The sequence below is a fragment of the Oncorhynchus nerka genome, linkage group LG9a (assembly GCF_034236695.1).
Source record: "Oncorhynchus nerka isolate Pitt River linkage group LG9a, Oner_Uvic_2.0, whole genome shotgun sequence".
Taxonomy (NCBI): Eukaryota; Metazoa; Chordata; class Actinopteri; order Salmoniformes; family Salmonidae; genus Oncorhynchus; species Oncorhynchus nerka.
The window spans coordinates 45,276,464-45,290,497 of record NC_088404.1 but is presented as its reverse complement, the minus strand read 5'-3'; the positions used below and the strand labels follow the sequence as shown (position 1 = coordinate 45,290,497).

Sequence of the window (14,034 nt, the reverse complement as noted above, 5' to 3'; positions counted from 1 at the left end):
TGATGAGAGCAGAGTGGGGCTGGGGCTTGAGCTGCAGAAGTGGCTTATAGAGTGGGGGTTGGGCAGAGTTATAGTCTGTGTAGTTGTGCTGGTGGTTGTTGAAGGGAATTATAGCTGGAACTTTGACTTCACAGTGCAGGATTAGCGAGCCCCTCTATGTGACTGACCGGCACCTGCAAGACTGCAATTCAGTTTAAAGTCTGTTTAAATCCGCTTTTCATTTTGTTGGTGGACATGGGTACACCGTGTGACTTGAGACTCAATAATCAGATTGCCTCTTTAAACTCCCCCCTGCAGAATGTGACTTGAAGCTGATTGCTAAACAATAGTGGGGGTGGATTATCATCTTAAGTAGACAGAAGGTGGACAAGATAACAATAAGTAGGATGGGTTTTCTATTTACTCAGCTCTAGGCTCCCATTGAGCGGTTGCTTCACAGATGAAATGGATGCTGTAATGGGTTGACAAGGGCGGACATTTTCCCCAATGATACAATAAAGAGGTTAGTTGTGACTAGTTCAGTGTTGTTGTTGGAGTCTGTGTAAGGCCTAGTGTGTGGTGCCGAGATGTTTTAATGCCCGGGTAGAGCTGGTTAGACCCCAACGCCCTGTTATAGGTGGGTATCACGCTCGCCAGCTCTCGTGAGATTCTCCAGCATGGCAGGGGCGAGCGTTGGGCCAGTAAACGAAAGGTTGCTGGTTTGAATACCCGAGCCGACAAGGTGAAAAATTGGTCGAATGGCCATTGAGTAAGGCACGTAACCCTCATTTACTCCATGGGCACCATACTACTGTGGCTGAGCTTGTAAAACACATTTCACTGCACGTACCTGGTGTATGTGACAATAAAACACGGCCTGCTCTGTTCTCTCAAAACATAAACCTGTGGTGAGGCGTGTTTCTGCGTCACTCTGTACACAAAAGCAGGCAGCCTCAAGCGTGTTTGTGTGGTTTTATGCATTGATCAAAGATAATATAATAACTGGTCCAAGTTCAAAGTGAGTTCACAGTACATGAGGAAATAAAGTTAAAGAGGAAGTAAGCATTGCAGTTGGAAAAGTAATGTGACTTTCTCCTTAGAAGATTTTCATTGCTCACTGTAGTGCAACATTGTCTGTTGTGGTCAGTGTCCCTGCACAGTTGCTCTGCCTGTCTTCCTGTTCATATCTATGAGACTCTACTTGTAATGCAAAGTGACATGTTTGGGATGAATGGCAGGGCTCGTGCCAGCCAGGACTGTTAGGCCTCTCTGTTCACTTCTCAATGGAGACACTTCCTGTTGCTGTTTTGAACAGAGCCACATCACACAGACCAGCTGACTTTAGATCAGGGTATTACATGATTAATGGTGATGATTTTGTTTTCATTTCGCACTTCAGTAAAGCCCATAATTATTTGCACCAATGATAACGACGAGCAAAAAAAAGACTATAAAATAAATAATACAAATACTGAGCAATATTATATGATTGAAAAAAAGTATATTATTGTATATTTTTGATCAAATTTTTGTAGCATACAGTATAGATCAGTAGTTGTATCATTTATTTAATAGTCTTGTTTGGTCATCTTTATCAAGGGTGCCAATCATTTTGGATCTGAGATTTTACAAGAAACTTAGGCAAAGGAGTCGCCTGCTCAAAAGAGTGAAGTTCCACCACATCTACACAGACATGTTTTAAACCTCCAGTCCATGAAAACAGTAGCCTGACGACTCACACTAAATTCTTTCGCTGCTCTGTCGTTCGCTACATTCACTACATGACCAAAAATATGTGGAAACCTGCTCATCGAACATCTCATTCCAAAATCATGGGCATTAATATGGAGTTGGTCCCCCCTTTGCTGCTATAACAGCCTTCACTCTTCTGGGAAGGCTTTCCACTAGATGTTGGAACATTGCTGCGAGGACTTGCATCCATTCAGCCACAAGGGTATTAGTGAGGTCGGCACTGATGTTGTGCAATTAGGCCTGGCTCGCAGTCGGCGTTCCAATTCATCCCAAAGGTGCTTGATGGGGTTGAGATCAGGGCTTTGAGCAGGCCAGTCAAGTTCTTCCACAATGATCTCGAGAAGCCATTTCTGTATGGACCTTGCTTTGTGCACGGAGGTATTGTCTTGCTGAAACAACTGTTGCCACAAAGTTGGAAGCACAAAATTGTCTAGAATGTCATTGTATGCTGTAGCGTTAAGATTTCCCTTCACTGGAACTAAGGGGCCTAGCCCAACCATGAAAAACAGCCCCAGCCCATTATTCCTCCTCTACCAAACTTTACAGTTGGCAATATGCATTGGGGCAAGTAGCATTCTCCTGGCTTCTACCAATCCCAGATTTGTACATCGGACTGCCAGAGGGTGAAGCGTGATTCATCACTCCAGAGGCCGCGTTTCCACTACTCCAGAGTCCAATGGTGGTGAGCTTTACACCACTCCAGCCGACACTTGGCATTGCACATGGTGATCTTAGGCTTGTGTGCGGCTGCTCGGCCATGGAAACCCATTTTAGGAAGTTCCCGATGAACAGTTATTGTGCTGACGTTGCTTCCAGAGGCAATTTGGAACTCAGTGGTGAGTGTTGCTACAGAGGACAGACGATTTGTATGCGCTTCAGCACCCTGCAGTCCCGTTCTGTGAGCTTGTGTGGCCTACCAATTCCACTTCACAATAACAGCACTTACAGTTGACTGGGGCATCTCTAGCAGGGTAGAAATGTGACAAACTGACTTGTTGGAAAGTTGTTATCCTATGACGGTGCAACACTGAAAGTCACTCAGCTCTTCTGTAAGGCCAATCAGCTGCCAATGTTTATCTATGGAGATTGCATGGCGGTGTGCTTGATTTTGTACACCTGTCAGCAATGGGCGTGGCTGAAATAGCTTAGTCCACTAATTGAATGGGTGTCCACATACTTTTGTATATATAGTGTACTTTAGTCTGAGAGTGCCAGCCTTGAAGTTGTTTGTGCTGACGAAGATCCAGACTCATTGCCAGAGAAGAAACTAACGCCCGTGGGCGTGGCGTAGTGTTTGGCCGGAGCAAGGAGTCTGGGTAGCCAGGCAATAAAAACAGCACACAAAATACTAAACTATTTAGACCTTATTCATCAACAACAAAAGCCCAAACCTCAGGAATTGTCTCTCTCTCAGTCTGCAGCGTTCTACACAGAGAAAGAAAGCAGGGTCGTTCCATATGATTTCATTTACTTTCTGACTGCACCCTTTTTGATTGGGATGAAACCTTTCATTTGCTGAGTGGTAGAAGTGGTCCGGAAGGGACTTTTTGGACCTGAATGACAAAACATTCAGGAGATAGAGAGCCTCAAAATGGACCCATTTTGCATAAAACCCACCCCACCATATGACATCCATGTTACGTCGTCTGAGGTGTTTGTGTTGTGACCGCCAACGGTTGAGATGCAGCATACTCTTGAGTTCAAGGTGTCATTTCAGTCTTAAGTCTTCAGACCACTGCAATTTTGCTGGTACACCATTGAAATATGGTTAGGCTGGGTTTCTGTACAGCACTTTGAGATATCAGCTGATGTACGAAGGGCTATATAAATACATTTGATTTGATTTGAAATATAAATTGAATTGAAACGTTTTACTTCCAATTACTACCGGAAAGATGGCCGCTGGTCCATCCACCATCAAATGCCAAATTGAAAGGAGATGTCTATTCTATTATCTATATTTCTGTGATTTCAATACGGTTCCCGTGGAGGAGTGACTGTTTTGATTTAGAAACAATGGATATTCCTACTTAAGTCAACATTCTCTGATGTGTGGACCTCCAACCATCTTTGTGGTACCATTTGAAAGTTTGAACGTTTATTCACATTTGAGTCCATTTATCAGCCAATACGCGACACCCATCTTGGATTCAAGAGTATGCTGTGTCTCAACCGATGGAAGGCACAACACAAACACCTCAGATTATGACACAAGTTTCATTAAAACAATTTTTTTTTTCACTTCTCAATAAATCATCAAAATAGTTTAACAACCCTGTTTGTAAGCTTTCACATTGGTATCAGACTCAACCGTTTATCTTTTTCAGTGGTGAAGACATGGTGTCTAATGGTGGGGTGGGTTTTATGCAACATGGCCTAACTTTGAGCACCTCTAACTTTGAGCACCTCAATCTCCTGAATGTTTTAGCAGTTTGGTTCAAAAAGTAACTTTCTGACCACTTCTACGATGGCCAAACATGTATGGATGGCTTCGTTTCGAATCAAAAGGGGTGCAGTCAGAAAGTGAACGGAATCATATGAAACGACCCACCAGCTAGACGCCTTAGTTTAGAGAAAAGGAGAAACAGGGTGGCCATTAAAGGCCCAGGCAACTAAGTTACTGTAATGTGCTCTTAATTATGGTTATTAGGCCTGATTTTTGTCTGTTAAATGCCTCGTCTGATCCCAAGCCTGGTGTTGCTGCAGGCCAAACCACCATCCGTGGGCTGACTCAGGCTGTTGGCCGATTGTGTGGACTGATACAGAGAAGTGGTAGCGTGAGGCTGTATAATGGCTGCTTACCTCATGCTGCCCTCTGCTTCTGGGTTTACTACTGCAATGCTGATGGTCTCTCTCCTCTCTCCACAGTGTCCAGTGTCATGAAACTAAATCCACAGCAAGCTCCGCTATATGTAAGTACTCCACTTTAATCCCAAATCTGTCTGCTGCATCTGAGGAAATGGATTCAAAGCATCAAAACATATTATGGCTATTTTCTATTGCTAATTAAAAGTTATATTTTGGTGACATGTAAATTATATAGTGTTGTTGAAATATTTGGATTAATGGAACCTAAGAATAAAAGAGAGAATTGCATTCATTATATAGATAGATCGTACATAAGATGTATGTGTACATAACATTGGGTTGAGTGAGTGATAGATAGAGGCCTGTCTGTTCTCTGTGACGATGAGGGTGGGTTGTAGGGCTGTGCTGGATAATTGCATGTTGGTGCTTTGTTTGGGTTCGAGCATGTTTCATTGGATTTACACGGGGTATGAGGCGCCCACGTGTCACAAGGGTGGCTGGGCTGGAGACATAACACTGTTACTAGATTATGTGGCAAACCTGTTAGACTCTGTTTAAACATGCAGGCGGTACCTCCCGGTAAAGCTGGTTGTCCATGTTCACCCTGTGTGTTAAACCAGACCGTCTGGTCAATCTGAACATGGATACATAATGGCCGTGTGTGTCTGTGCTGGTGGCGAGGTCCTCGCCCTATCGTCTTAGTGATACCAAGTCTGCTTTGTAAACATAGTTTAGTATTGCTGCTCATATCCTAGAACCGAATGTGTGGGTTAAATAAGTTAAAGATTTGCTTTGACTTTGTTAAGTTGTTCTTTAAATTTTTTTTTTTTTTATGACAAAACATGTTGCTGCATCCAGGCAGGGAGGGAAATGTGACATATGACCCATCTCTGTAAAGTAACCAGTGCTTGACTTGCACTGAAATAGGTGCCGGTACTCATTTTGGGTACTGTTTATATTTAGGTGCAGGAACCCCACAATAGGTTTAAGCTATTATTCTATATGAGGTGCAGGAACTCAAGAAGTAGAACATTTGAGGTGCCAGGACTCAGTTCCCGGTAAGCTCCTGCCCAAGTCAGGCACTGAAAGTAATTCCTAAGTGGGCCTTAAAACGGTGACCGAAGCACTTTGTGACCCTTTGACTTGGCAGTGCGACACCGTTTTTAGGGTGCCAGTCAATGTTTTTAGCTGGTCATGTTCATTTCTGCTTCACAATTATCTTTTTGAAAGTGTATTATTATCGAGATTTATTCTAAAAACAATGGGTATGCAACAATGGGTATGCAACAATGGGTATGCAACAATGGGTATGCAAACCAGGTATTCAAAAAGTTGGGTATGCAACAATGGGTATGCAAACCAGGTATTCAAAAAGTTGGTTGAATATTTGCGATGCGCAATTTAGTCATCATACTCTGTTTGAAAGAATGTTTCTAAAGGCTTTCCCAGAAAACCTTCCCAATGAAATGTTGAATAAAAAGTAGGACTACCCGATGATTTGAACCAATCGCGGGGGACATTTGTTTTGCAAACGTTGCCATCACATGTAACCTACGCTGTACATTGAACAGTACAGCTAGCCAAACACAACAGTCTCTTACTAGGTGAGCAATTGAGTCTAAAGGGCAACTACACCCTCCAATTTCTTATGATGATTGTTCCCAGAGCTCAAAAGTGGTCTTCTGATGTGGTCGTTGTGGATTTAGAATATCCATTTTTTTTTTGTCATTGCGCAAATGTTTTATTTTTTCTCTCTCTCCTAACAATCACAGTGAATATGATACTGTTAAGTTAATTCAAATGTAATTATTTGTATATGGAGGGTAGGCTATTATAGGCTGTAGGCTACTTGCTCATTCCGCAAATGAAAGATAACGTTTAAATGTTGCGGACATCATCCGTTTCCCGGGCATGCTAATTTAAAAGATGGCTAGTCATAAATTATCCTGGTTCAGTGCCGGGGAAAATTGGTCCCACCAAATCCTGCCGGTGCCATCAACTGAAAAAGTTGGTCTAGAACCCTGCTCATAAGTGGAGTCAATGGACAATGTTATCTGTGTGACAATCTCGGTGATGCGAATGGGAGGCCTGCGTGAGTTAGGGATATCTCAACCATCTCCGTGGCCTATTGTTAGTGTGTAGCATGAGTTGGCTCTAGAGGCCTGTAACTGGGTGTGTGGGTGTGGCTTTGGATGGGGCCTGGCTTCAAGTTGCCATTGGATCCCTGAGCCTGTGGAGCGGAAGCGGGTACACTGAAGAGAGGGGGAAGGGGGGGTTGTTGCTGTGTGATGTGCGCCCCGGCAGCGTCTGATTTCAGCGAGCAGCCACACGAAGAAGGGGATCAGCTGGGCTCAGTGCACACAGCTAGGTCTGGGCTCTCCTCCCGGCAGAGCCTTCAGAGCATGCTCAGTAAACCAAACAGGAAACCCAGGGCCATCAGACATATAGTAGGAACAGGCTCCAGTCTTCCTCTGACAGCCAGGGGTTTTAATTGGGCAGAGACAGGAGACGTCTGTGTCAAATCAGCACTCTAGATGTGGTTTAGGAAGGAGACGTCGGTCGTTCATGCAATATGTGCTGATTCATCCTCATTAACAGGGAGGAAAGCAAACAGAACCTGATCACTCTGAGGATGCGATCCCAGCCCTCCTCTCCACCACAGATATTCTGCTCTCAGACACAAGATCAGCTATTACGACTCTGATCTAATACATTCATACAGTCCTTAGCTAGCCTCAGATCTGTGGCCTGCTGTATTACCAGGGCTGGAAAGAGTACTGAAGTATTGTGACTTTAATTACATTTTATTCAAGTAGAAGTAAAATGACTGGAGTTTAAAAAAATTACTCAAGTAAAAGTAAAAAGTAGCATTTAAAAAGTAGTCAGGGTAAAAGTAATTGAGTTACTTTTAAAATTAAAACATTGACCTTGATAATTAGCTAATTTCACTAAGGTTACCTGAATGTTGTTACACGTGATCTTTTCCATACATTCAACGGAAAAGGAAGAGGAAATGAATGTGCAGTACTAATTTCACAAACTCCCCCTTTCACTCACTCACCAGGAGTGGAAACTGAAATATCCTCATCAAGTAGAGGTACTGTTACTTCAATTACATTTTACTCAAGTAGAAGTAAAATGACTAATTTGGAAAAATACTCAAGAAAGTACTCGGAAAAGCTACTCAGTTACATTAACAAGAGTAGTTGTAATTAGTACTTTACACCTCTGCGTATTACCTCATTTTGCAGCTCAGCACTTGCTTTAAAACTCTACTTGGCTGAGTTTACTGACGTCAATCAAGACTGACGTGTATCTCGTGACTAAAACGGCGTTCTCTGGAAGCGTGCGACCTATCCCTCTTTGTGGTGGGCCATGCTAACTAGAGGATTCTGTCAGGAATCCAGGAATCCTCCTTAACACATTGTCTAGGAGTACCTCTCCTACACTCAGCCTGGTGTTGTCTTACCTTCCTCAGAACTAGAAAGCTGCAGATCAACGTGACTGAGATGTGCTGCAGTCTGTGGTCACGCTTTTTTTGCTAGCTTCCTGCCTGTGTGTCCGCTGTCTCCTGTGCATTACCACCTGCCACCTTTCTGTTCTAAATATTGAACAGGGAACATAAAAAAAAAACAAGTAGCAACTGAACTCAAGTAACCCCTTGTTCTAAAAGAACACATTATAAGTTAAGTGGTGTGAGAGCAGTTGATACGCTTTGAAACACATGGCTGGTTAGGCCCTGGGGGTTGCAGAACGAGAGAGGGAGTGACTAGCTACACACATGGAGAAGTTCATTCCTTCTCCTCTGTTGGTCTCACTCTCTCTTTCTCCGTCTGTTCCTGTCTCCTCACCTTAGACAATGAGACGGTGAGCTCAGAGTTTGCCCCCCCCCTGGCCCTATGGTCCCCTCGCGCTGGGTGTGGTGTGAGTAGAGAGTCAGGAATGTAACAGGGCTGGGGCCACTCGTGACAGTGACTCATTCACATGTGCGGGGTGCGCTAGTGTGGCTGGGTTGTGTCTGTACAGGGACCCATTTCAGCAAGGGATCCTGCACATACAAGCTCAAGAAAAAGCAGTTTTGTTCACCTGATAAGTGTGTTGTAACTTGTTTCATTTGAAGGCTCTGATTTTCAGCTGTCAGGGACAACTCTGGTCATGGCCTTGGTTAAGTGCTAAATAAGTTAGAGCAGGGGAACAGTGTGGCTAATTCAATCAGATGCCCTGCCCTCCGTGGATTTGATGTCATTGTTCCAGCCAAGAGAGCAAATGTAGGAATACAGAGTCTGTGTCCTGCCCTTCTAGAAAGCCTGGGTGTGTGCTGTCGGGATACTTTATGTCCTTGGAGTAATACAGCTGTCTATGAAGAGGAGGAAACACACTCACGCACACATACACACTGGGCCCGAGAGCCACCCAGTCTTTTTTTGGTGTGAGTGGTGTCAAGGTCAGTCTGTCATTAGAGTACCTCAGTAGCAGGCAGCCAGGCAGGAGCTCCTCCTTGGACTGTCTCTCTCTGGGGTTATTTCCAGTCAGGAGCTCCTCCTTGGACTGTCTCTCTCTGGGGTTATTTCCAGTCAGGAGCTCCTCCTTGGACTGTCTCTCTCTGGGGTTATTTCCAGTCAGGAGCTCCTCCTTGGACTGTCTTTCTCTGGAGTTATTTCCAATCAGGTTCTCCTTCTTGGACTCACACTCTGGGGTTATTTCCAGTCAGCTTTTAAAACTACCTCTGATGTTGATCTCTGGAACAGCATCACAAACAACCCAAGAATGCCTAAGAACACGCTAGACTAGAGGCAAACCACTCCAGACCCAAGAGCAGTGGAACCGTTGGAATCTTAATGGAATGGTTGGGACATTTGTTCTGTGAACTTATCTGTCAAACTTCTGGTACACATGTAGCTTACATAATTTGGAACTCATAATCACATTTTCAAATCCATCAAAAGTATATAAAAAGGAGGAAGGGAAGCTCTGCTAAGGTACACAATAGTAGATTTTGGTAGACACAAGGTGCTCTTTGGTAAACGAAGTTTAAAAACTCCTACGGGTTTTTCCTGCATGAAGTACACCCTGGCGAAGGTCATGCAACCAAAACGCGTCAGAGTTGGTTTCCATTCCATACAAATATAGGCATTTTAATGAATTATATGAAGAGTGCCTTGGTCCTCCTTTCTTTTTGATACCTAAAAATTATATTTCACAAACCCCTGCAGGGTGGTCTATTGGCAAATGTTTTGGTTTAGTTCTCTTTTTGCTCTTGCTCTATTTCTTTCGGCTTCAACACCTGTTGTCTATATTGGGCTTTTACAGTAGAAGTGGCCCAAGGCCCAGTTTACCATTAGTGTGCATGCTCTTCCTCCTGAACACCACTGCATTTTACTCTCATGTTGTGATTCATTCTTTTTTCCAACTAGTCTTTTTTTTTGTCTTCAGCCTTTTCTCGTTGTTGAGAAGCACTTCATGGTTTCACTTTGTATTGCTTGGATTTGTTTTAGACTGTGACCTTTTGTACTTTTGATTGCTTTAAATAAAATATTTGTCCTCAGAGGCCTTCCGATTGCCTTTTATATCGCTGATGACAGTCCTGAAGCCTTTTCCAAACAAGTCATACTGGCTGCTCAAATTATTTAATAGCTTTGTGTCACAGGATTTTGTCATTTGACCTCGGTCTAAAACCTGTCTAACTCCCTAGCCACTTTTACATAATGGAAAAACCTTTTGACTGTTCTAAATGAGAAAAATTAAAGTGAAGTCTACTTCTTTCTCCCTCATCACGCCCAACTGGCATCTCCAAATAGAAGCCTCTGTTCAGAGTACAGGCTCCAGTAAACCAATCAGCAAGCCACGTCTGCCACCCTAGGGCCATGTCAACACCACGGAGTAGGACACATCAACAGGTTAAGGAGGTGTGTCCTCCACATCGATCAGAGCCGAGTCGAGCACAAGACAGGGAGGGAGGGAGCTGCAGACAGACATGCTAGCTACCCTCCTCTTTTTGTGTTGCCGTCGGCTACTCATGTAGAAAATGGCTGCTGCAGTTACAGCAGAAAGATCCCATTACTAATCTCTACCTGTAAAACAAGGGTCTTTCTTTCAGATGATCTGCTCTACCACATAGACAAAATCAGACTTTTAAGATGCATACATGAAGGTAAAGAGCTCCAGGCCAAATACGTTTTGCACCTACACTATGTATACAAAAGTATGTGGACACTCCTTCAATGAGTGGATTTGGCTATTTCAGCCACACCCATTGCTGACAGGTATATAAAATCGAGCACAAAGCCATGCAATCTCCATAGACAAACATTGGCTGTATTTGCACTCACTGTATATAGACTTTTTGTTTTCTTTTGTTCTACTGTATTATTGACTGTATGTTTTGTTTATTCCATGTGTAACTCTGTGTTGTTGTATGTGTCGAATTGCTACGCTTTATCTTGGCCAGGTCGCAGTTGCAAATGAGAACTTGTTCTCAACTAGCCTACCTGGTTAAATAAAGGTGAAAAAAATAAAAATGGCCCATACCGAAAAGCTCAGTGACTTTCAACAGGGCACCGTCATTGGATGCCACCTTTCCAACAAGTCTGTTCATAACATTTCTGCTCTGCTAGAGCTGCCCCGGTCAACTGTAAGTGCTGTTATTGTGAAGTGGAATTGGTAGGCCTCACAAGCTCACAGAACGGGACCGCCGTGCTAAAGCGAGTAGTGAGTAAAAATCGTCTGTCATTGGTTGCAACACACAATACCGAGTTCCAAACTGCCTCTGGAAGCAATTTCAGCACAATAACTGTTAGTCGGGAGCTTCATGAAATGGGTTTCCATTGCCGAGTAGCCGCACACAAGCCTAATATCACCACGTGCAATGCCAAGCGTCTACGAGCAGGTGTCCACATACTTTTGGTCATGTGGTGTATACAAGATGAACCATAGGATGGCTGGGGGTTTTCTGTCCTCAGGCAGTTGGTTCTAATCACAGCTGTATGTTAAACAGTGCTAGCGTACACGGTGCAAGAGCTTTCCCGTTGGTTCTAAGCATAGCTTTATGTTAAAGTAAGTGCTGCAGTGTTAGCCTATATGGTTTTCACACTATAATCCCCTGTATTGTGCCTCTCCTCCTCTAACCGCTTGTCATCAGCCACAGACAGACCCGCTGACTGGCATTCAGCACTGAAGGATGTGTGCAGTCTGTCCAAAGTCAACAGTCGTGTCCACATACACCCACTGTACGCCATTGAACATCCACTATACATAGCTAGCTAGCTAGCCGCTACAAAGACTACAATTGGTAGCTCCGGACACGTTGCTTGTATTTGTATTTTTTTTGCGTGTGACTGAGTAAACTATTCATTCTTCTTGCCCATGACATCTATATTTCCCACATGCATTTTCCATCTTCAGTGTTTATTTCTACATGAAAAGATCCTGTCACTGAAGGAGAGAAATGGGTTATTTGGACTAGTCAGCACCTTTCTGTCCCCCTATCTGTTATTCCTGCTGCGTGTGATAAGGTGGATATGATGTGGACCTGTGAGGAAAACAACAGACGGTAGGCAGACAGCTCCAGCAGTACAGTGCTTTGGACCGGCCCACGGATAACCTAGAAATAAGGAAACAGGAAACATAGTCATCCTCCAATCTTACCTTGTTCCTCTCTTGCTGTGTGCAGCTGGCTGTCACACTGGACCATGCACTGGTTAAAGCGGAATGACAGGTAGTCATGGTTTTACACCGGGTCCTTCAGTATAACAGACCTGTCAGAGAACTGCTCTATCAATTTGAAGAGTTATTAGTATAAAGAGGTCTCTAAAAAAAAAAAAAATTTGTTATAATACACACTGATGCAAGAAGACACACACACACACTTGTGCAATACACTGTAATTAAATAAGGCAGGGTAATTATTGTTTTAGCAGGGTTTGTTTTTATGTATTCAGTCGAGTATTCCGCCCTACATTATGGGTTGATAGTGCTATAATAAAACACAGCCTCTTCCTACCGTAATAAACAGGTGCTGATACCTGCCCGTGGGTCTTTTTGTTCTCCTATATTTCTGTGTTGGTTTCTCCTCTGGTTTAGAATAGGGATGGGGGGAATCGATACAGTAGAGCAGTTTTTCCACTGGAAATTGTGTTAGCTGTGGGTGGCATTTAGTGGTGATATGTATAAGTACTGAATATGTATAAGTACTGAAAAGCTTGGTTCTGGTGACTTTTTAAAATGAAAAAACTCAAATAAACCATCTAAAATATAATTTCCATCCCCAGAAATGAGCTCAATAACGTATCAGTAAAATGATTATAGTATACAGTCTGCAATTTAAGGTTGAGTGTTGCAGCTATCTAAAGAAACACAACAGAGACCTTTCTGAAATAAAAAAGTGTATCTTGACAAAATGACCAGAGGAGCATTTGACTGAACATGAATTAGTGCCCACTAATTCATGTTCATCACAAAAGGAGAGCGTTGGAAATGTCTTTTCAGGTTCCGACAAAAACCTAGTTCTGACAGCCTTTGTCAGAGCACTTTATTCTTCTGGGCATTTGGAAAAAGATTTCCAACGCCCTCCTGTAATTGAGCTCCTTGATGGGGGGCGTTGATGGAGAGCCGGCTGGATGCTCTCCCTGCAGTCTGTTCCTCAAGTCTGTTTTGATCTGCAATAACAGAAAGAAAAATAAGAGAATGGAGAGGGACAAAGAGAGTCGATCTACTTTCACATTTAAATGTTCTTACTCGTTTCATTGCAGAGAAGTCCCTCTCACAATTAACAGAATACACTGGTATAGTCAGGAGTAGTCTGCCCCCACTCATCAAACTGCGAGGCCAGCTTTAACATTGCCGTCAGCTGGTCCAACCCCTAAAATACAGGTGTTTCAACCCCTGAACTACAGGTGTTTATCCTCTCACTAGAGAACGCAGCCTGAGGTCCCAACACACCCCAGAATCTCCAGGGGTTGGAACCTCCGGTCTAGGCTGTCCTGGAGCCCAACAAGATGACCTCATTAGTTAATCCAACACACATGATGTAACATCGGTTTCATCACAGCATTTGAAAACACACCTCCCCTCTGAACCAAACCCAGAACTGCTCCCTGGTCTTGGTCGTCTCCACCTGGCCTCTCTCTCCTCCGCCTCCTTGATGTTGAATGCTCCCAGACCCATTGGGTCGAGGTCCTGGTGGAGTTGGCTCAAAAATAAACACATGATCCTGTAGACTAGTACAGACTAAATATGCACCATTTTTTTTTTTGCCCTTAGCTAGCTAATGTTAGTCAAACAAACAAGCTAACGTACCTTTCTTGCAATTTCTCATGCAGGAGCACTCTGAGGTGATTCAAGTGAATTGTGTTTCGCGCCGCAGAGTATCTGTATCGAGCACTGGTCACAGGAACGCTGTGTTTCTTGGGTTGCAGGCTGCCTGCAACAGCTCACAGAGCTAAATAACCTTCAGAACTGTTGAACCCAGAATGGATGATCTATTTACTAAGAAAAGAG

General features: G+C 43.6%; 1 protein-coding gene across 9 annotated transcripts in view; it reads left to right on the top strand.

The window, feature by feature from the left end:
- The window catches only part of akap13 (A-kinase anchoring protein 13), a 94,387-nt gene that overhangs the window by 16,351 nt on the left and 64,002 nt on the right, over nt 1–14,034 (top strand). For all 9 annotated transcript variants that reach the window (XM_029668316.2, XM_065022638.1, XM_029668323.2 and 6 more), the window contains exon 2: nt 4,600–4,643. In XM_029668316.2, the coding sequence (XP_029524176.2) occupies nt 4,611–4,643 (33 nt within the window). In that variant the 5' untranslated portion in view covers nt 4,600–4,610. The remainder of the gene's footprint in view (nt 1–4,599; nt 4,644–14,034) is intronic.